The sequence below is a fragment of the Rattus rattus genome, chromosome 15 (genome assembly GCF_011064425.1).
Source record: "Rattus rattus isolate New Zealand chromosome 15, Rrattus_CSIRO_v1, whole genome shotgun sequence".
Taxonomy (NCBI): domain Eukaryota; kingdom Metazoa; phylum Chordata; class Mammalia; order Rodentia; family Muridae; genus Rattus; species Rattus rattus.
In genome coordinates this window covers 66,729,469-66,753,622 of record NC_046168.1, presented here as the reverse complement: position 1 = coordinate 66,753,622, position 24,154 = coordinate 66,729,469, and the positions used below count along the sequence as shown (strand labels likewise).

Sequence of the window (24,154 nt, the reverse complement as noted above, 5' to 3'; positions counted from 1 at the left end):
CTAGAATTCATATAAACCAAACAAACAAACAAAACCAAACCAAAACAAAAAAGCAAACAACTCCTCCAAAACAAAACAAAACAAAAACAACAAAACCCCCTCAGAATAGCCAAAGCACTCCTGAAACGACCACAGAGCAAACAGGAAGCCTCACGTTACTCCACTCCGAATGAAACAGGCAGACCCTCCACACTGCCCAGCCTCTCTGGTGTCCCTGTCAATGGTCGCCCATCAAGGAGCACCTCCACAGCCAGTTAGGCTCTCCTAGAGGCACGCCCCATCCAATATAGCATTTTCAAGTGTTGATTCTGGCGAATCAAATTCATGTCTTTCTGTGAGCAAGGTATATGCTTCACCAACAGGGCCAAGTATCGTGATGTCAAGTTCCGAGGTGAAATTTGTGGTACTTTTAAAGCTATGAGCGTTTCTTCCGTGCGTCCTATCATTGAAGTCTTTGTGTTCATCTCTACATTGTTGTGACTAAATCTGTGACGAAAGGTAATAAAGGAATAATTTAGCCCATGGCATCAGAGGTGTCAACCCAGCATGGGGGAAGGGTGAGATAGAGCAGAACAGTTTACACTGTGGGTAACAGGCAAAGAAGGGTGCCAAGACAGAAGCAGAGGTGCCAAGGAAAGAGAGCTTCAAAGGATACATCCCAAGTAATGGGTTTCCTCCAGTATGGCCAACTTTCTGCTTTTTGCCACCTCTCTATAAGGTCCCCTATTATGAATCCATTAGAATGTTCATTAGGCCAGAGCCCTAGAATCTAGAAACTCTGGAAACCCTCACAGACACACTTAGAGGAACACCTTACGAGTCTTCTAGTCATTTCTCAATCTGATCAAATTGACAGTCAGCCGCTGCAGCCATCTTGACTGATAATGGATTGGTCATCACAGAGACCTGAGACATAACTTACTATGGTCGTGGTGTTTTATCACACGCAGGGACAGGGAGACAAAATGTTCTATTTCAGACTAAAGTTGTGGAATATGGAATAGATTATCTAGGCACAGTTCACGTTTTAGTTTTAAAAGCATGAGAAGATCCTTCCATTTTAGGTCTTGTCCTCATCAAATATCTTCTGTTCTAGCCCTCCGTCTTATCTTTTGAGACAGAGTTTCTTGCTGAACCTGGACTCTGCTGATATAGCTGGACTAGCTAAGTAACGAGGCCCAGCAAGGCCCAGGGATTGTCCCGTGTCCACTTCCCCGGCAGTAGGAGGTTTGGTGTGTGTAGCACAGCCAGCTTTTATGTGAGTTCTAGGGAAGAAATTCAGCTCCTCTTTCTTATACCGAAAGCACTTTACCAACAGAGCCATCCCTTCGTCCTATCAAATACCCTTTAAAGAAGCATGTGTGCACATATACAAGTGTGGAGGCCAGAGAAGTATATCAGCTGTTTGGCATTATCATCTGTCTTATTCCCTTGAGGCTGGGTCTCTCAGTGAACTTGGAGCTATGCTGGTCTCCAAGGATCCTGTCTCCACCCCCACAATACTGTGGTTACCAGGTATGGGCCATACCTGCCTTCTCTCCCCACTTCCCTTCCCTTTCCGCTCTCCCTCCCCCTCCCCTCCCCTCTCCCCCATACATGCTGGGATTCAAACGCAGGTCCTCAAACTTGCACAGCAAGCATCAGTACCAACTGGGCTATCTTTCCATTCCCTGCATCATCTTTTTAAAATAATGTATGATAAAGCATAAATATTTAAAGTGTCCAGTCCAGGCGAAGGTATTTTTTTTTTTTTTTTGAAGTTAGAAAAGTCTTTTGCGAAGGTATTTTTTAACAGATGTGTTTACATATGAAACCATCACTATAGCCAAGATACTGAACAAATCTACTTCCTACCCTAAGGTTTTCCCATACTGTGTGCTGTGTGTGTGTGTGTGTGTGTGTGTGTGTGTGTGTGTGTGTGTGTGTGTGTGTGTGTGTTTAAGCAAAAATCTCAATTGGATTCTACCAGTGAAGACTCAGGAGCCAGAAGCTGGAGTGAAAGCCTCCGAGCACAGAGGCAGAGAAAGCATCTAGCTGACCTTCCAGCCTATGTCCCAGAACAAATGTCCCTCTCTCAGGCCATCTCAAAAACCTTCCTTCAAACTGAACGTCCCTCCCCACATTTCTCCCCTCCTCCTGACTCCTTCTTACTCTCAATAGTTATTTCTTCTTTCTCATTTCTTTTTTATTGGATATTTTATTTATTTATATTTCAAATGTCATTTTCTTTCCTGATTTCCCCCAGCAAACCCCCTATCACATTCCCCTTCCCCTGTTTCTATAAGAGTACTTCCCTACCCACCCATTCCCACCTCAACGCCCTGGCATTCCCCTACACTGGGGAAACGAGCCTTCACAGGATGAAGGGCTTCTCCACCTATCGATGTCAGATAAGGCCATCCTCTGCTACATATGCAGCTGGAGCCATGGGTTCCTTTATGTGTGCTGTTTGGTTGGTGGTTTAGTCCCCAGGAGATCTGGAGGGTCTGGTTGGTTGATATTGTTGTTCTTATGGGGTTGCAAACCCCTTCAGCTCCTTCAGTCCTTTCTCTAACTCCTCCATTGGGGTCCCCGTGCTCAGTCCGATGGTTAGCTGCAAGCATCCTCATCTGTATCAGTAAGGCTCCTGTCAGCAAGCACTTCTTGGCATCAGCAATAGTGACTGGGTTTGGTGACTGCATATGAGATCGATTCCCAGGTGGGGCAGTCTCTGGATGCCCTATTCTACTCTTTTTGTCCCTGTATTTCCTCCTATGAGTATTTTGTTCCCCCTTCTAAGAAGGACTGAAGCATTCACACTTTGGTCTTCCTTTTTCTTGAGCTTCATATGGTCCATGAATTGTATCTTGGGTATTCCAAGCTCTGGGGCTAATATCCACTTATCAGTGAGTGTATACTATATGTAATATTTTGTGATTGGGTTACCTCACTCAGGATGATATTTTCTAGTTCCATCCATTTGCCTAAGAATTTCCTGAAGTCATTGTTTTTAATAGCTGAGTAGAACTCCATAATAATTATTTCTTAATAATCTGATGATCACTTCCTGTCAACCAGTTGCTTGACCTATAGTTGACTTAATTCCTGTTTACAATATCCATGCAGAAAGCTTTTGGCTTAAAGGTATTTGTTAAGGCTGAGCCACATCACAACAAAAAACAGTTTTTTCCCCAATAAATAACACAGTCTTGGGGTTCACGGTCTGATCAAATATCCTGGGTTGGGGATTTAGCTCAGTGGTAGAGCGCTTGCCTAGCAAGCGCAAGGCCCTGGGTTCGGTCCCCAGCTCCGAAAAAAAAGAAAAAAAAACAACAAATATCCTGCATGTTATTGCCTTCCTTCCTCTTATGTTTCCCTATTGATCAATGCAATTGAGTAGTATATGTGCCTGCTTGCCTGCTCTCTCTCTCTCTCTCTCTCTCTCTCTCTCTCTCTCTCTCTCTCTCTTATGTGTACGTGTCTGTGTTCAAGTGTCTATTTAAACTTCTGTAAGGAAGAGCTACGCTGCTACAAAGTGGGGATTCGTGGTCGTTGGTTTGTTCGTGGATATTCAATGTTATTTGTAGAAAAGGATGTTCTAGCCCCACTTAATTGTCTTCGTTCTCTTGTCAAGAGCCAGCTGTCCACATTTGTGTGGCCTGACTTCTGGGCTCCTTTATGTTCCTCAATCTGCAGGTCAGTGCAATTCCTGTTTGACTGCTGTAGCTTTGACACACTTGGATCTCCATGGTGATCCATCCCTCCGTGTTGCTCGACTGACAGACACCTGACTTCCGTTTTGATTGGGCTTCTTTTGGTTTGCTGAGGCAGGGTCTTGCTATGTATTTTGGCTTGGTCTTAACTTGCTATGTAGCCCAACTGGCTTTGAACTCCTGATCCTCCTGCCTTAGCCTCCTGACTGCCTTTTAGGGTTGCAGGCTTGTAGCTGAGAGGGTTAATTTTTTTTTTTTTGGAGGAAAGATTTATTTTGGCTCGTAGTTTCAGAGCATAGCCCCTTAGCCCTGTTGCTTTGGGTCTGTGGAGGCATAATCGTGGGAATGTGTGGTGGAACAGACCCATTTGTGGTGACTGGGGATTAAAAATGAGAGGAAGTTGGCTCTCATATTTCTTTTAAGGCTATTTCCTCACATAACTTCCTTCCACTGGTTTCTACCTCCTTAGGATTGCTGCCCCCCCATCACAAGAGTGCCACAGGCTGGGGACCAAGCCTTTAACATACAGGTTTTAAAGACATTTCAGATCCTACCTATAACACCTTCCATCTTTAATTTGGTTTCACTGTTGTTTTATAAGTCCTTCTAAGTCTTTGTATTCCCAGATGAGATTTAGAATTCCCTTGAAACTTAGAAAATCTATGGGATTTTGGCTGGGATTACATCACTTCTGTGCACCAACCCCACCTCTTTCACATGAAAGGAGCGAGCAGTCTGCCACAGTTCTAAGCCTGGCCCTCTGTCTTCACAACAAATTGTGTAGACCATTCTCAGTTTCCCTTGGTTTCTATTCTAGTGTCATCAGAAGATACCTAACTTCATTTAGCCAGCCCCATCTCATTGATTTCTAGCCTTGGTTCTTTTTGTTTGTTTGTTTGTTTGTTTGTTATAAACTCTTCAGTAGTGCCAGAGTCATACATGTGGCTTCCCTTGGGGGCAGATACATCTGCACAATGAAATTGGGGAGCCCAATGACTATGTCACAGGGTAATAGCTTTGAGATTTTAGTGGCTATTTGTAAACTGCCCATATCAGAGTTTCTTCAGTTCTGTCAATAATAAAACAACTTGTTTTGCACACAGTTTTAACAGTACATTACCAAGCCTTGCTAGATATTTTCTCTTAAGATAAAGCATCTATCTATCTATCTATCTATCTATCTATCTATCTATCTATCATCTATCTCAATAATATATCTATTTATTTAGATAGGGGCTCACATGGCCTAGTTGGTCTCTAACCCACTATGTAGCTAAGGATGACCTTGAACTTTGACCTTTGACCTCCTACCTCTTCAGTGCTGCTGACGTTACAGGCATTTGCTACCAAAACTAGGTGTTTGTTGTTCTGAGACGAGGTCTCACTGGCTGTCCTAGAACTGGCTCTGAAGATCAGGCTGGCCTTTAACTCTCGAAGATCTAGTTGCCCCAGCTGTAATTAGAGGTGTGTGCCATCATGCCTGACCACACCACATTTTATACCAGGGCTAGGAATGGAGCCCAGGGCTTCCTGAACGCTAGGCAAGCATTCTACGAAGTGAGTTATAATCCTAGCCCCAATCTTCCTCTATTAAATTCATTACAGGTAAACGTAAATTCCAAAACGTATCATTTGTCCATAAAGAGCCCCTCCCCCATGGCCATTTTGGTGGTTTAATTGTATTTCATCTTTATTATCCCGTGGCACCTGTTTTGTCAAACAAGTCTAGAAATTGCTTTGAAGGTTAATACAGATATTTAGATCTGTCCATTGAAGGCCAGTTACTCTCTTCCCAGCTTTCAGATTCAGGCAGGCAGTGTCAGTCTGTTGCCCGGATCTCCCAGGGAACCCTGCTGGCTCCAATCGTGTATAAGCCCCCACAACATAATTGTATAAGCTTAGCACACGTTGTTGTCTAGGATGTGGCGATTGCACTCACCAACTCGAGGCAGCTGTAGTTAGCTGCACACGGTCAAGCCAGTCAAACTCTCAGCATGGTTGGGGAAGGCCTCCAAGATGCTGCCACTCTTAGAGGAGCTATCAGCGGTTGATGGCTCTATCGTCTATTGGCAGTCGATGGCTGTTGCAGGCAGAAGAGTCTAGTCACTCTTCTTTGGGGTTTCGGCTGCTGGCAGTTTGCTCATGCCCCAGTAGATGGCCACATTCCCACGCACTATGTGGTATATGGGTAGCATAAATTAAACTTAGGGAGTTATTGAGAACAACAATAGCAACAAAGATGTGAAGTTAGAGGGAGATGGGGTGGGAACATTGGAGGGGTTGAAGGGCCACTGATGGGTGGATATGGTCAAAATACATCGTATACACACACAGATTTCTTTTAAAGAACAAGAAAATAGTGTTTATATATTTAAAAAACTATGCTGACCCTGTCTTGCATACACATGTGTTCTCTGTTCTCCACCCCACTACCCCTAGTCTGACAGAGGCTTCCTCCATTTAAAGTGTATCTGGTAGCATGGATCAACAGCTCATTCTGTTTTGTGGTCAAATTGTATCCCAACTGTATACATCCATGTCTGTTGATTCCTTTACCTGCTGATGCAGTGTCTGGGTTGTTTCTACTTCTGGGCTGCTATGAATCCTCGTATGTAAGTGTTTGCTTGAGGTCCTGGTTCTAACACTGTCAAGTATGTATCTCACGGTGTCCTGACCAAGCCAAAGCCAAGCTGATCTTCCCCAGTGATTATACTACTCTGTGTTCCCAGAAGGATGGGGATTCCAGTTTCTCCACTTTCTCTTAGTATCATGACTACGATATTGAGTGCAAAGTTTTGCTTATTTATTTATTTGAGGCTGGCTCTCCCTAGTTCATGCTGGTCTCAGATTCACCGTGATGCTGACCACGAGACACCTTCCTTCAGCTCCTGCAGAGCCATGCCTGCCTTCACTTCGATTTTCACCTTCCTGGTAGCCAAAGACTTGAGCTTGGCACCTTCCCACATACTTATCAACCATTTACAAAGAGACCTGGAGAAATAGCTCTAGAAAAGCATTTTTCTTTTCTTTAATAGGTATTTTTATGTGGATGCGTCTTTTGCCTGCGCATATGCTTTTGTGCACTGTGTAAAGGTTACCCTTGTGTATGCAGATGCTGATCTCTCTGCTCGAGTATCTTGTTTCAATCTGGACATGGCTTTATGTTTATTCTTAGCCTCAAATTTGTAGAAGCAGTGCTCCTCACTCATTCTCTGCCAATGAGTCAGGGGACTGGAGAGATGGCTTGGAGGTTAAAAGCACTGGTTGCTCCCCCAGAGGTCCTGAGTTCAATTCCAGCAACCATATGGTGGCTCACAACCATCTATGATGAGATCTGGTGGCCTCTTCTGAGGTGTAGGCATCCAAGCAGGCAGAACACTGTATTCAAAATGTTTTGTTTTTTGTTTTTGTTTTTGTTTTTTAAAAGCCAGTGAGCCAACACAGAACTTTAGAGAGAATAAGGTGGGCCTTGTGATTCTAGGAGGGGTAGAGAATGAGACAGGAAGTGGAGGCAGAAGGAACATCAGGGGGAGAAAGCTGGATTAAGAACATATTAAAATAAATGAAAGTAACATGGGAATATTGCCCAGGAGGAAGCCTTACTAGCTTGAAGGTTTAGAATGGAGTAATAGTTGCCAGTATTTGGCTCAAGGGTGTGGTTATTGGAAAACCAGTAACGTTAAAGAAATACAGCTGCCAGATTAATTGACTATTTATATTAAAAACAATTTATTTAACGCATGTCTGTGTACCACTTGCGTGCCTGGTGCCCGCGAAAGCCAGCGGAGAGCTTCGGATCTCTGAGAGCTGGAGTTACAAATGGTTGCGAGCTGCCACGTGGTTGCTGGGAATCAAACCCCAGATCCTCTGGAAGAGCAGCGAGTGTTCTTAACCACTGAGCCGTCTCTCCAGCCCTCACTTCAATATCGAGACGGGCCGTTTTGTTTTATAACCGCACCAAAATTTTTATTGCAGCTGTAACTTGCTAGCAGATTCTGACAGGAGTTTTAGAAACCATTTTACAGTTTTCCTAAGCTGCACAGGAAGGCAGTGCCTCTTGAAGCATATTTGGATTCCATTAGGGTACATTTTGTTATCACATTTCATCTGCATCAGATGCCAGTCCCGAGCAGCATCTGCCATCCGATGTGACTGGGTTCCTCTAGGTGGCGCTGTTGAGTTGAGAATATCCCCTGAACCAACGCTAACATTGTAGTGCTTTGCCGCTGCTCGGCTCTTCTCAGTTTGTCTACTGAGGAAACAAGAGCAGGCCCCTCTCAGCCCACACGCCCGTCCACAGCCTGACGACAGCCACTCTTCATCACCCACTGCTAACCATAACTCCCAGAGAGGTCCTCACCAGAGAATCTCCTTCCTGATGGCATAATCACAATTTGCTGGCAAGTCGCACCACCCCTTGCTTCTAGGACCTACCCAGGGCTACACCGAGGTCTTCTTCACACTTGATCCTCACAGCACCTCAGACATGGACACCTGCTCCTCCTGGACCCTGTTAGCTTCTGCACTCATCCCCATGTGCCCGTGTTTCTGCCAGCTATTCCACACATATTTCCAGAACAGCAGCCCACTTCTTTCTCTTACTCTCCTTCCAAGGAACAGAGGGGAAGAGGTCTGGAGTACTAAGTCAACTTTGTCTCACCATCAAAGCCATTCCCTCTTCCTTGAAAGTCTAATTACCTTCCTCAGCCACGTCTCTTCTATCTTGTATGGTCTCTAACTATTTCTCCAGGCCAGAGGAGCCCTACACATTTCCGAAGCCATCACAGGCCTAGAATCTTCTGTCATGTATGTATTCTACGCTTAACAAACAAAACAACAACAACAACACAACCAACAGCAGTAGCAACAAAGCTCAAACCAACCAACCAAACACACACACACCAGCTAGGGAGGTAACTCACCAGGGCTTATGAGCTACAGTGGTGACACGTGCTGACAATCAGCACTGGGAGGTGGCCACAGGAGGCTCAGAAGTACAAGGTCAGCCATAACTATCCGAGGAGTTCAAACAAGTCCAGGATATATGAGGGCCATTCTTACAAAGGCACAAGTGAAAAACAAAACCTAGCTGGGGTAAAGAGATAGCTTAGCAATCTTTGCTGTTCTCCCAAAGGTACCGAGTGAAGTTTCCAGCACCCATAACAGGTAACTCACAACCATCTGTAACTCCAGCTTCAGGGGAACATCTTTTTCTGACCTCTGCAGGCACTGTTACACACAAGGCGTGCTAAAACCCGCTCCCCATCCAAAATGACCACACACACACACACACACACACACACACACACACACACACACACCACCACCACCACCACCCCAACTTAGAAAAATACGTTACAACTGGAAAGTGTAACTCAGTGGAGTGCATTTGCATTCACAAGGACCTAGGTTAAATCCCAGCACTGCGAATAAATAACCACAAAATACATGCATAAATATACATATATAAATTATACATTCCAAATATTTTACTAAAGCATTTATTTTTTTAAACAAAAATATACATTAAATCTCAGATTTACAGCATATAGAAATAATTTATGATTTGCATTTTAAATTATTAATATTGCACCCAGTAAGTCTTTGACACATTTGCATTGTCAACCCTTCCCGCCATTCAAAAAAAACGAAAGCGAAACCTGAAACTGACAAAATTTCACAAGCTAAATTTTCTGTAAAAAAAAAAAAAAAAAAAAAGGGAAAAACGTACAATTCTTTTTATATACATAGTAAAGTTGTAAACTTTCAGAAATTTACCTCCAGGAGATAGAAGTACATTCTTTCAATGCATTCTAAAAGTACGATTTAATTTTTCCTGTCCTGTGTATAGAAGATGAACTACATATGGTTTCCTCTTTGGAATTCACAGACTGCTATGAACATTTGCAAGGGAGAAAAGTAACCTGTGGGCCCCTTCTGTAGAATAGGGAGACTGTTTCGTGAAGGAAATAAAATGGGGGAGGGGATAAGTTACCTTTTCAAGGGTATTTTCCTTAACCACCTAATGTTTTTTCAAAATAAAAAAAATACTGTACTTTTGTCTCAGACGTAAGCTAGAGCGAGGCTCTGAAAGACTCTTATAGAATATTTTCTAGGAAGGGGGACACAGTTTCTTTTCAACAGACAACTCTGCAAAATATTTCCAAATGTATCGCTAATGCCCTCTGGGCTTTTTAGTTTGTTTGCTTAAACTTATCTATACTGAACCCCTTTTTTGCTTCTCAGAAACACAAGGGAAATTTCTCAACAGACTCCCCCTACCAGGTAGGTCCAAGCTCCTGACACTGGGGCAAACAACCTACAAAGCTCAACTCAAGAACCAAACAGTGGAATCATAAGTGCACATACACAACACACATACACACACACACACACACACACACACACACACACAATCTCATAGTGTTTTAAGTAAAAGTAACTTTTACCATTTTGGTATTGGACTACATTCATAGTTCTCCTTGGCTAAATGTGGCCACAGGCAGCAGTTTGAATACACCTTTCTATGTTTCATTCTCCTCTGTTGTGGGTAATAGTAACAATGTTCCCATCAACACTCTTGTCCCTGCCCCCCCAGAGCCCATCCAGTCAATGGCTAGCTAGGAAGGGCTAACTAGTATTGTCTTCCAAAGGAAACCACAAGCAAACTTTCAGTAGGCGTTGTCCTGTCCTTTTCTAGTCAATTTTAAGTGACCCACAATTGTGCATATTTATGGAACACCACGCGATGTACGGATATGGGACCTAAGACCCCCAACTCTACCACCAAGCCACAAGGTAGCCTGCCATGGGGTGTTCCTCCACACGCATGCATTGTATAATGTTGACATCACGGTTTGTCCATCTCTTCAGGTATCACTTTGTGTTGAAAACACTCAAATCCCTTTCGTCTAGCATTTCTGAAACACACATCCCATTCTCATCATCTACAGTCCTTTACTGCACAACAAATGCACTCTTATCTAAATGGAACTTAATACTAGTTGATAACGTCCTCAGCTTTTGAAAATCATTTCTGGAAAAAATTGAAGTAGGGAGTCAAACCACTTGGTAGCCCAGGAAAATACCAACTAGTAAAAACATGGAATCCATTATTTAACCTCGTAGTAAATCAAAACCAGCATGAAATGTTGCCCTTGATCATTCAATCAAGGAAACTTGTTTCGAATTTCGAAAATTGGTAGAAAGAACCAGGGAACCTGATCACCCGGCCTGAAAAAGTCATTAAACCACCTCACGTCAGGTGGTAAACATTAGGAACCCGTTGTTACTGCACTCATGAGTTAAAAACAGATTTTCTTTCTTCCTTTTTTAAAAAGTGACAAGCAGAGGGAGGAGTGCGTCTGAGAAATCCGTGCTTGAGGCCAGAGATAGGAGAGTGTGATTGTAACTTTGTAGTGTAGTAGTATCCTTCAAGCTGAAACGGAGACTTTTCTAAATTCTGCCGTCTTCCATTAGGCCTGGATTTAAAAGAAAGAAGCGTTCCCTTTGAATCTCAGCGAGGCAATCAGCTGAATAAAAGGTGGTCTCTTGGCTTTGCTACTGCTTAAGAGCACAATCCTAGAAGTTTATTGAAAAGGTTATTGTCATCAGTGTCACTGTGACAACCTCAGTTTATTTTTTTTTTTAAAAAGTCCTGAGTTGTTCATTAAAGAAAAAAAAAAAAGACATTTTCCCAGAGCTCCGGTCTCTCAGCAGAGCAGTGCCCCTCAGCTCTCCACCGTGCGTCGGTACTCCGCTGTGCCATCTGCGATGATGGCGTCCAGGGGCGAGCGCTTCTTGCGGATGCTGCGGCCAGAGGAGATGAGATCCGCATAGCCCCTCTGGTGCGAGAAGGCGTAGGCGGAGCGCCGGGAAGATGCTCCCCTCCGGAACACGCTCTGCCGCCGTTTCCACTGCTCTTCGGCCTTCAATCGCTTTCGATGCTTCTGGATCTGGATAAAGAAAACACGAAGAGACAGATCTGAGATGCACAGGTCGCCTAGCTAATAGAAGCTGGGCACTGAGAGGCTTTACAGCCCTATGTATGCGCAAACACCCCCAATTTCTAGACTGACTAACGGGACATAGAGAGCCCATGAGGTTGGGAACTATTTCCCCCATCCTCCAGGTAGATTTTGGAAAACTATTGCCAGGCATTTGATCCCTGTACTCAAAAGGTAGAGGTGTCTTGGAAGTCAGCCTGGTCTGTATCGAAAGTTCCAGAAAAACCAAGCCTCGCACTTTTCATAAGTGTAGTGGCTGTTTCCTGTCAACTTGACACAAACTAGAGTCGTTTGCGAAGAAATGTCCATTAAGAGGATGCGTCCATCAGATTGGCCTGTAGGCAAGTCTATAGGGCATTTTCTTGACTAATGGTTGATATGGGCGGACTCCGTCCAGTGTGAGGGTTCCACCCCTGAGCGGATGGTCCCTGGTAGGTAAGAAAGTAGGCTGAGTAAGCCACAGGGAACAAGCCAGTGAGCAGCACCCATTCAGTTCCTGCTTTAGTTTCTGACGCCATCGTCCTGCCTGACCTTCTGCCCTGGCTTCCCTTGGTGGTAGCTTGTGACCTGGGAATCATACTATGAAGTAAACCTTTGCTACCCCAGTGTCGATTTGGTCGTGCTGCTTATCAGAGCAACAGAAAGCAAACTAGGCCGCTAAGCTAACATTCTCTGTGAGTCCCAGGGCAGACTGGTACGTGTTGACAAATCTCAAAGGCATGTTACAGCATAGCCTGTCTGTCTGTCTCTTGTTGTTCTCTCTCTCTCTCTCTCTCTCTCTCTCTCTCTCTCTCTCTCTCTCTCTCCCTCCCTCCTCCCCCCCTCCTCCCTCCTTGTTCTCTCTCTCTCTCTCTCTCTCTCTCTCTCTCTGTGTTCACATGTATAGGTGCTTGTGCATGTGTGTATACATAGTTAGGGAGGTTAGAGATGGATGTCTGGTGTCTCCTTCAATCTCCTCTACCTTAATTTTGGAGACAGGATGTGTCACAGAACCAATTCTGGAACTCACAGATTCAGCTACACTGACTGGCCAGCAAGCCCCAGGAATCCTCCTACCCCCACCTCCTCAGATGCAGGGCGCCAGGTGAAGTCGTTTGTGTGTGTGCTGGAACCCAAACTCAAGTCTTCGTTCTTGCACTTACAGAACCGAGGTCCTATCTCTTCTCTTGTTTACCAAACACTATCGACTGTCAGTGTTCCCCTGGGCACTTGCTTACCTAACATCCACCCTCTCCTTTCTACAGGATGCTGATTTAGAAAGGTAAGTACCCCTTCTCTCTACAGTAACATTCTTCATAAGACAGGGGGTGTTTTATCTTGTTGGCCTTTAGTTCAACATGCAGCCTAATTCTGACAAATGACATGTGAGAAAAGTGCATGTTCAAAGTTCCCAGGATCCTGAGGAAAAGGATGGAGGTCTGGTCCCCATTTATGATGCCAGGAACTGCTGTGGCCATCTTATAGCACGAGATGAAACTAATAAGGAAGATACTCCCCTCAGGAGAGTGATGGGAAAAGCAATGTTAAATTGCTCAACAAGGGGACCTGAAGTCTGCTAATCATTATGCAAGGGGAGATGACACATTATTTTTGAGACATTGATTGTCTTATCAGCTATGACATTTTGCTTTAAATAAGGAGGGTAGTGGGGGTAAATGAGGGGTGGGGAGGGCCCTCTCAGAGGCAAAGGAGAGGGGGAACCGGAAGTGGTGGCAATGTCTGGAATGTAAATAGATAAGATGGAGGAGGGTAGGCCCCGCATCTCTGTGTACCTTATCACTTTCTGATGGCCAGATGGTCATTGACAGGAAACGGATGGCGACGACAGGTAACAAGCAAACTGCAACCGTCAGGATGATCGTCAGCCAAATATACGGCTGTCTCAGGGCATTGGAAGCCGTACCTGGAACAACATCACAGCAACATTCACAGAGGTGCTTCTAGCTTAAGGACAGGGTTAGCCTTCCATATGCTCAGCAGACACCTTAGGTAACAGTTTATAACATTTCATTATCTCCCCACACTGCTCCAGAGATGGACATCTTTTCTTCCGTTTGCAGATTTTGTTTTTGAGGCAGGGTCTCACCGGGGACCCTTCAGGGTGCAGGGATTGCAGATAGGATCCACTATGCCCTGCCAGGGATTCACTGCTGTTGTTTGGTTTGGTTTTTTCAAGACAGGGTTTCTCTGTACATGCCTGGCTGTCCAGGAAGTTGATCTATAGACCAGGCTGGACTTGAACTCACGGAGATCAACCTGTCTCTCCCTCTCGAGTGCTGGGATCAAGGGCATGCACTAGCACTGCCTGGCAGGAATGCATATTTTAAAAACCAAGACCCAGCAAAGCCAAAAAAGGTCAACTGTCTGCTACAAGCCGTAAGAAGGAGGAGGATGCTTTTGTTAATGCTTCATCATCAGACAATGGAAAATTAGAGCTGGGACAGAGCTCACAGGTAGAGCATGAGTTTTGCAAGCACTAGGTCCTTGGGATCATTTGGCAGTAGAGAGTTCCAGAAAAAAAAAATGTTAAAAACCAGGCAGTTTCTAGCTTCTAGTTTTGTCCAAAAACTCTACACATTTGTCACTAAAACTGGCAGCCCACAGCGTTTTATATAGGTCGTGCCTTTCAATCTACTCTGAGGTGGGAGCTGAGCCGCAGCTCCTCTGAAGCCACACCAGGAGTTGAGAGCTTAGTAAATTTGCCTAAGAAAACACAAGTAGCCAGGGCAGCCCCAAGATCAAAACCCACTGTGTGACCGGAGCCATGCTCACGCCACAGGAGTTGGTGATTTTATGATGCAAGCAGATGATCAGATACACTTCCCCAACATCTAGAGGTAATTTTATCACAAAGCTTTCAGTACTTTATATATGAGTTCATGAAATTAATTTTTAAATTTTAAAAACTTTTATCTTTTTTTAAAATTAGCACACAAGGTATTGTATTTCATTATGGTGTCCTCCCACCCCACCCCCACGCCTCCCAGTGGGTTTTGATCACCTACCTCCCACTTTCCACCCTACTGCTATTCTTAAGAACCTACAGAACTGGATTGGGGATTTAGCTCAGTGGTAGAGCGCTTGCCTAGCAAGCGCAAGGCCCTGGGTTCGGTCCCCAGCTCCGAAAAACAAACAAACAAAAAAACCCCTACAGAACCTCTTCCCCACTTGGTGTCTTTTGCTCTTCCACACCCCATGCATTCTTTGCCTATTTCCATCTTCCCTGTCATCTATTTTTACCCTCTCTTATTCTCCTTTCTAGTTTTTTAAACTTTACTCAAATTTACACACACACACACAGAGTCTTTGTTTTTAAACTACTAAATATAAATTAGATTTAAAAAATCCACTTCATATAGGAATGTTCTAAATAAGCATTAAAAGAGTAAGAAAAAAACAAAACAAAAATCATCTAGCCCCGCCCAGAGATTAAAAAGGGTTACCATAGCAACTAGCTTTTCCCAGCAACAAGGGTTTCTGAACCAACGATGGGCCATAAAGTCCCCAATCTTCTATTCAAAATGAAAGTTATGGAGAATTTTCGTTTTATCATAAATCCAAACTACTTGAGAATCTCACAATGTCCAGCTTATGTTTTATGTTTATTTTTGTATTGTGGTATTTATATCAGTTTGATTCTATATACAATGTATTTTGATGATAATTAAACTCCACTCCTCTAACACTTCCCAGATCAACCCCTTCCTTCTCTCTCTCTCTCTCTCTCTCTCTCTGTCTCTCTCTCTGTCTCTCTCTCTCTGTCTCTCTCTCTTTTCTTCCTTTAATAACCATTCAAGTCTGCTTTGTGCTACCCACATATTTAAGAACCGGGCATTTACTAGAGCAAGGGGTGACACCCTTAAAGAAATCTAACTCTCCCTTGCTCAGAAGCCATCAACTGTCCCACTAAGTTAGAGGCAGAGGATTCACAAGCCCCTTCCCCCACCACACAGAAATACTGGCTGGCTTGATCCTGTGCAGACAGCTACAGCTCCATGAGTTCATGAAGATAGCAGAGGATCCAGAAGACACTGTTCTTGCCCTGACCTCTGGCTCTTAAATTTTGTTTGTTTGTTTGTGGGTTTTTTTTTTTTTTTGTTTCTTTTGCTTTACCTTTACATCTTATGTATATGGGTGCTTTGCTTGCCTGTGTATCACTTGCATGCCTGGGGCTTTTGGAAGCCAGAAGAGGGCACTGGATTTCCTGGAGCTGAAGTTACAGATGGTTGTAAGCCACCATGTGGATGCTGGGAGTCAACCCAGCTCCTCTGGTAGAGCAGCCAGTGCTCTTAACTACTGAGCCATCTCTCCAGCCCCAACTTCTGGAGCTGAAGCCATGCGTTTTACATACTTAAAATCATTGGTGCCATGGCTTCTGGGTACTGTTCATTGAACTGCTGTTCAACATACATATTTCCAAAGATGGGTTGGACTCCTGAGTTCTAGGTTTCCATTGTGTCAGTAAGTCGTCATAGGATTACTTAATTTAATATTCTTGTCTTTGACCTATTTCCACACCCCGTTTAAAAATAATTAAAACCATCATAGTATTACAGTTTCTGTATCAAGAACCTTAAAGTAGAAACACCTGGTCACGATACATGAAGCGTTTTATAGTTCATTGTGTATTTTCAGATAGTTTTGGAAAAATTAAACATTATTTCAGTAATATTTATGCACTCAATGTGTCATAATTATCATAGGTCTTGTGGGAGTGGAGGAAGGTTTTATGGCTGCCCCCACCACCTCTTCTTGCTTCTTCTTTTTTATTTTTTTTAAAGGCAGAGCCTTGCTGTAGAGCAGTTGGCCTGGAGCTCACTACACAGACCAGGCCAACCCTGAACTTGGAGAAATCTTCCTACTGTCCTCCTGTGCTTAGATTACAGGTACACACCACCGTTCCCAGCAATTTGATTGCTGGTTTTTTTTTTTTATTTCTTTAAAATTATGCTTTATTTATTATCTTTTACTGAATACAATTTGAATTTCATTTTAATTTTTAAATTGAAAATAGATCTTTTTCCTCATATAATATATGATGAAGGGTTCCTCTCTCCCAGCTCTTCCCAGATCTACTTCTTCCCCTCCCACCCAAATCCATACCCTTTCCTTTTCTCTCTCTCTCTCATTAAAATACAAACAGGCATCTAAAAATAATGATAAAATAAGATAAAATAAAAACAAACAGGAATAAGGCAAAACAAACAAACAAACAGAAAAAGAAGCACAAGGAACACATAGATTCGGAGACACATGTTCGTATACACAGATATTTCATGAAAACATAAAACTGGAAACCATAATATATTCACAAAGGTTTTATAAGACACAAACAAAAAGAAAAAGCCCTGACAAAAAAGTACTGTGATACAAGGAACCTCCAAAAATGCCATTAAGTTTATTTTCTGTTGGTCATCTACTGCTGGGTATAAAATTATGTCTTAAAGCCACATTAAGACATAGCTGGGCATCTGTTAAATAAGATAGCATAAAGATTAAAAGGCTTGGGGCAGCAAGACAAACCAGCAGGTAACTTACTATGCCCACCACAGTTATTTACTGATCCTGGGTCCCCTGCAAGAGCAGTATGTCCTTTTAACCACTGATCTGTCTCTTCAGCTCTGACTTTTAAATCTAAAAGGGTTTAATTGATTTCTGTGTTTATTTTGTTTGTGAGGTGACTGTGTTTGAGAGTGCATGTGAGTATATGAGCATGTGTGTGCATGACTCTGTGTGTGGGTGTGTGTGAGTGTGTGTGAGCATGTGTGAGTGTGTGTGAGCGTGTGTGAGTGTATGTGAGCATGTGTGACTGTGTGTGAGCATGTGTGAGTGTATGTGAGCATGTGTGAGTGTGTGTGAACATGTGTGAGTGTGTGTGAACATGTCTGAGTGTGAGCACATTTGCAGATGAAGGTCAGAGGACAGTTTGCTTCAGAAATTCTTTCTCCTCTTTACCATGTGGGCCCACAGATTGTGGGCACAGTTATTTACCTGCTGGTTCATCCTGCTGGCCCAAGCCTTTTAATTTAAGCCATCATCTTTAACAGATGCACCGCTGTGTCTTACTATGACTTTAACTTGCTTAGACCCTTCCAGGTAGCCACTGCCATCCAATTCCTATTAGAATATTAACTTTTACTAGCAAAGATACACGTTCTTGGTATGTGTGTACTTGCCTGGTGATTATGTCAGACTATAATCTAAGGACACTGACCCGTGTTTACTTTCAGAATCTGAGAAACACCAACCTGTGAACTGGAATGCAGATGGGAAGAGAACATGGATCCCAGCACTATGGAAATCAAACATGATGCCAAAGTACAGCGCGATGCTTCCAAAAATGGAAAAGGCATTCACGAACGTCCAGTACGATGTATCCAAGCCAATCTGTTAGGAAACCAGAGGGGAGGAAATGGAGCACTCATTTGGAGAATACAGCAGGAAAAGGGAGGATCCGTGAACTCTCAAAATGGCAATTTGGCAATCTGGGTCTGGTTTGGTTTGAACAGTGAACACCCAGAGACCAAGCCATCCTTGGCTGAAGCAAGAGAGAGGAAACATGCTAGCACGAAACACAGAGAGAACATTCTCATTTTGTAAAGTGACAGGGGCTCTGAGAATGGCTGGGCACGCTCGCCTAGATGCAGAAGTACAGGTTCCAACAGACGCAGGGCATGGTCAAGGAAAGCCACGTACCTGGAAATTGACCGTTATCACTAGAGCCGAGGCCATCGTGACGGCAAAGGACTGGTAGTCTGAAGGTGCCTCTCCATCCTGTCCCACTGTTTGCAGGTAAGCGCCAAACGGTATGAAGAAGAGGACCATTGAGGTTAAGACCCCGTGCAGCAAACTGACAAAGAACTTCTTATAGTTGAACAGCAAGTCCCTCTGTCCCACTACATACAACCCAGGGAATCGGAGGCTCAGCTTGTCGCTCACATCCTTAAAGAGAAAACAAAATTAGAACGATGTATCTGTCATGTATTGCCTATCAGGTCAGGATGCGGGGACACCACAGTGAGCATCTCGTGAACGGCTGCTAACTGCCCCTGTGTTTTAGGAAGGCAGGCAGGCAGCCTGATCAGTATTTCTGTATGCAGAGGTCAGTCACACAGCTCTAGTTCACTTAGTGTTTACAGGCAGGGCCTATGGGGGATTTATCACTGTGCTAGTAAAGACCATTGATTGGTAATGTCAAATAGTATGTGGAGATTAGTTTCTAACCTCCCAAGAGAGTGTATTTGCATTATTACAAATCTAGAGGGAGAATACTCACACAGAAGTTGGTAAGCTAATCCTTAATTATCCCAATTTATTTCTTATTAATTATCCCTTTCCTAAGAATCACTTGTCCACCTATTGAGAGGAATGTCTCTTTTCCCTGCTATTGGATCCCCTTCCCCCTACTTGGTACTTGTACTTCCTAGAATGGCCTCAGTGGGAGAGGATGTGCCTAGACTTGCTGGGACTAGATGCCCCAGGGAGGGGTGGTACCCAAGGGAGACTCCCCTTCCCGGATTAGAAGGGGTGGAGGTAGTGGGAGGGATTTGTAAGGGTGGAACTGGGAAGAGAGGAGGGAGTGGGGACTGTGATTGAGATCTAAAGTGAAGACAAATACAAATATTAAAAAAAGTTTAACTTGTCTGGCGACACATGATTTAACAATTAGATACATAAACTTTGGAAACCATTAAAATTTACATTTTGAATAAGTTGTTCATATAAATCATGCTGGATTCTCAGAGGTCATCTGTCTGAAGGGAAAGTGGGAGTACTTTTGCCTGAACTCAGTGAGCTCCAGAAACTCTCTTTGGAACAGAGCATAAAGCTATTGTTGCTGGACAGGTGTACAAGGGCTCATCAGGGTGCGTAAAGCCAGAAGAATCCTTGGAGGTGCTCTCTGTAATCTCCCTGGCAGCAGATGGATCTTTCCAGATCACCCCAACCCAGGGCTCGGGCTCCTACCTGATCGAGCAGCCCCATGAGGAGCACAGGCAAACTGGAGTACAGCACATTGTACAGGGTGATAAACCAGTCCTCATACGCCGTCTGCAAACACAAGATAGAAGCCCTGTGTCACGCACAAAGACAGATTATAGGTCTACTTTCGCCATGCAGGACTGTCTCCTGCCAAGTGGGGACCTATCTGAGGAGAAAATAGCCCTCAGCTAGCCCTACAAAATAAGAGTTTGTCTGTGCACTGAGATGCACCACAAGCTTTTCCATAGCAACAATCCCAACTTGTCTCTTTAAATGTGTGTGTGTGTGTGTGTGTGTATACTATAAGGTTTTGCAAAAAATTCTATTCTGACTGATAATGCTAGTAAAATAACATCCGTGTTTAGTTTTTAAAAAGGACTTAAAAAATCTTAATATTATGTGTATGTGTGTGCATCTATGTATGGGTATGTGTACATGAGTATAGGTGCCCACAGGTACAAGAAGAGAGCTTTGGATCCTCTGGGATGGGAGTTACAGGCAGTATGAACCACCTGAATGGGTATTGAGAAGCAAATTCAGGTCCTCTGCAAGGACTGTATTATATGTACTCTTAACCTTGAGGCATCTCTCCAGCACGTTCAACAGTGTTTTTTCCCTGTTAAATGAATTAGAATTCTGAAACCGAGCTGAAACATTTAAAACGTCTTTAATACTCAAAAAAGAATACTGAAATAAAACTAGTTAAGGAGGGCTGGCAAGGTGGCTCCACAGCAAAGTTACTTGTTACTCAAGTCTGGTGACCTGAGGTCAGCCCCTGGAGCCCAGCTAAAGATGGACACGCGTGCCCCCGCGCCCCCATACCCCGCATCTACAGATACACACACAATAAACAAACATATACATACGTAAAATGTTTAAAAGAACTAGTATCTTATCTATACAAATGTTCTACCCAAAGAACAGTTTTAAAGGGATAACGTTATATTACCTGGGCTGAGTAGCCATTGAAGAAGGAGTACCAGAAATGAACTAAAGTAAACGCAAAGTTCTTGTAAAAGAAATATCGTAGGAACTTGCACATCCTTATGTAAGACCACCGGCCATGGACCAGCAGCAAGCGCTGCAGGTATCTGAACTGAGCAAAAGAATAGTCACTGGACATGACAGCTTGCATGCCTTCCTGTCCGCTTATTCCAACTCCAATGTGGGCAGCTGGAGGCAGAGGGAAAAGAAATGGCGGGTCAGACATTTTAAGGCAAAGCATTGAGCGGCACAAGACTTTCCCTGGCAAAACGAAAACAAAAACACTTGCATACCATCCCCTGCCTCCAGCTCCTGATCTCAATTCAGAGGGACAAGTATGCAAGACCAAGCCCAGATGGGACTCCATAAATACTTGTGATAGGATCTCCCGTGGGTGGTGAATTCCAGTTGGATTATCTACCTGACACATCAGCCCTCTCTTGCACCCGCAGGGTGAGCCCCAGGCACCCTTATAGGCCAGAGATGAGTCAGCTGCACCTCACTTATGCTGCAAAACTAGCCCTGTGACCTCCTGTCTCCCTTTGTTCTAAGTAGTAAGGCAGGGAAGCAAATGAGCATACTTTCCCAGACTCTGCTGCAGTTAGTATCGTTGTGACTGGGGTCCATTGTTTAGATCCACTCATGACTTGGAAACTGAAATGACCTGGAGCCCGGAATTTCCTTCCCTTTTTGACATACCTGGAGCAGAGTTTCCAGCTGCCCAGATACTGATGGGCAACCGTAAAGGCTTCTCGATTGAGAAGCTCTTTAGAGGGATCTAAAAGTAGATGCTCCTCTAGTAAACGGTCCAGAGGCTACTCAGCCTAGAAGGTCCAGAGGCTACTCAGCCTAGAAATTTCTTCAGTCCATTAAAAGCCTTTGAAGGCACCTGCAACCCTGCGTTACCAGGTTCTGTTTTCTGTACCGAATTGAACCCTAACTGATAGAAAACCTGGGTTTGGACCAATTCTTCTCTCCCTTTGGAATCCTAGAATTAGCAACTACACCTCGTGTCTAGAATTATCTTAGTGTGGAATGGAATTTTTTTCCCCTGAAGGTCTTTGAGAGAGTAAGAAAGATAGGCAGGATGGGGTTGGGGATTTAGCTCAGTGGTAGAGCGCTTGCCTAGCAGGCACAAGGCCTTGGGTTCGGTCCCCAGCTCCGAAAAAAAGAAAAAGAAAAAGAAAAAAAAAAAAAAAAGAAAGATAGGCAGGCAGGCAGGCAGACCAACAGACATGAGGCTTCCCTGGTAATTTTAGGTCCTAAATCCAATGTCTTTCTGCAGCCTGGCGTCTTGGCCAGGGTGGGACATCTTTAACGGTTTTGTTTATTTGTTTTATTTTTAAATTGATTTTATTTTGAAGTTTTCTCTCATGTAACTCACTACGTAACTAAGAATTGCCTTGAGCTCCCAATTCCCCTGACTCTACTTCTTGGTGGAACTCTATTCTATTCTGTCTCCTTTATGTGGTGGTATGGATGTCACCCAGGGCTTTGTGCACGATAGGCAAGGACTCTACAAACTGACCTACATTCTTAGATCTTTTTTTCTGAAAAATTTTCTTAAGCTAGCTTTATTTGTCTTCTAATATTCCTAATCAAAACAATTTTAATGGATGTTTTCTTCAAATTTCAAAGGTACACTTTGGCTTTAAGACACACACATGCATGCCCACATTCACAAGCACACACTGAGAAGCTGGTTTCTAAAATAGCATTCATTCTTCTAATAGTTATTAAATACATTTTCCAGTTAGAGGATCCAGAATATTGTCTGGGCCTTAAAAATTAATGTAAACAAAGACACTGAGGTCTTTTAGAGACAATGTGTTGGAGAGCACAAGCAGCCATCACCCCAACCCCAAGGTGTCCCTTCACATCCCACACTTTCCAACTAGAGAGAAGCTTTGAAAATCCTGTACCAGACTTGGGCCCGAAGTATTACAAATTTTAAAGCAGACTATAGGAAATTGTCCAGGCCTGTGTTTTCAATTATACATTGTATGTCTAACAGAAAGGGGGGGAGGGAGAGAAGGAGGAGGTAGGAAAGGAGAAAGAAGAGAGAGAGAGAGAGAGAGAGAGAGAGAGAGAGAGAGAGAGAGAGATTGATTCAGAGAGAGGGGTGGGGGAAGGGGAGGGGAGGGGAGGGGAGAGGGGGAAGGAGAGGGGAGAGAGGGAAGGATGAATAAATTGGATCCCGTTTAGTGATTTATACCCTTTTCAAAACAGATAAATACTGCTTACAACCAGTTGTGTCTCCTACCAAACCATGGGCCTCTTTCCTTTCTGAACAAGTAACAGAGATTCCCAGTGGGCTGCCAAGAGCCACTCTAGGAAGGAGGCATCTGTCCTAGACCCTGGTGCAGTCTGTGGAGCAGTGTGTGAAAATGAACACTGACTCAGCTTACAGAGTAATAGGACAAATGAAGTCTGAGGCAACATTGTTTCCCCCTAAGAAAGTCTAAACACAAAACCCAGTACTGTTGTTTTGCTAAAAGATGGTGTCTTTAAATTGCCTTCCAAATAGTTATTATGTTCATTCCGATGGATGAGTGCTGCTCTAGACTTCGGGCAGAGATCTTTTTGGGGTTGGCTGTGCCTTGGGCAGCCACAACTGGTGGAAGAGCTGAGGATCAGTGACTGTTGAGTGCTCAGCTGAGTGGGACATCTGTACCCACACCCTCAGGAAACACGGGGAAAGATGAGGCCAAAAGAATGTGAGAGCTGGAGGAAGGGTAGACAGTGGTGTGAAATACCGCCTTCAGGATAGGACATGGCTGATACATTCAGGGACCCACAGCAGCTGCGGTGGCCTGCACAAGACCTGTACAAGATCAGGGCAGTCAGTAAGTCTGGTGTGGGGAGGGTCGGGTCTGATGAGGTCTCATCTCCATACAAGGAGCCATTGCCAGGTGGGGGATGGCTAATGAGGGTTAGAGACAAAGTTTTCTTCAGGGGTGTGGCTACTGCTAGGTTGCCTGTGCTTCCGTGTGCCACATCCACACAGACATGGGCAGCACAAATTGGATTCCTTTTTAAAGAATAGAAGGTAGGAGGGGAACACACGCAGGGGGCTTCTGAGGGGGGGAGAGACTGGAGAGGTGGGGGTAAATATGCTCAAATATTTTGTATATATTATATGAAATAGCCAAAGAATAAATATGACTATTTATTTATATACTACATATTTAATTATACATTATACTCATATAATGTAAATAAAATTACATATATATAAGCCTAAATTTTTATGAAATACCAAATTTGCTTTAATATCCTACTAGTGAAGCACACCTTCATAATCCCTCAAAACTGATTATTTAGGGCTTTCTGCTTTTATTTCATCTCTCACAATTCATGTATATTTTCAGGGCCTAAGACCAAGAAAAGGCAGCACTCATCCAGCTTGTGTGAGACAGCTTCAGGCACAAAACAGGGAAAGGGCAGTCTCTGAGAGAGAGACTTTGAAATTTCTGCCAGGGGCAAAACATT

General features: G+C 43.8%; 1 protein-coding gene across 1 annotated transcript in view; it reads right to left on the bottom strand.

Moving 5' to 3' along the window:
- Positions 1-9,176: 9,176 nt before the first annotated feature.
- Positions 9,177-24,154, bottom strand: part of Atp8b1 (ATPase phospholipid transporting 8B1) — a 135,545-nt gene continuing 120,567 nt past the window's right edge. Inside the window, exons 23-28 of the mRNA XM_032885539.1 lie at positions 20,628-20,851; positions 19,664-19,747; positions 18,395-18,640; positions 17,947-18,085; positions 13,471-13,601; positions 9,177-11,647 (exon numbers count right to left, since the gene is read on the bottom strand). Coding sequence (XP_032741430.1) covers positions 11,423-11,647; positions 13,471-13,601; positions 17,947-18,085; positions 18,395-18,640; positions 19,664-19,747; positions 20,628-20,851 — 1,049 coding nt within the window. The 3' untranslated portion in view covers positions 9,177-11,422. The remainder of the gene's footprint in view (positions 11,648-13,470; positions 13,602-17,946; positions 18,086-18,394; positions 18,641-19,663; positions 19,748-20,627; positions 20,852-24,154) is intronic.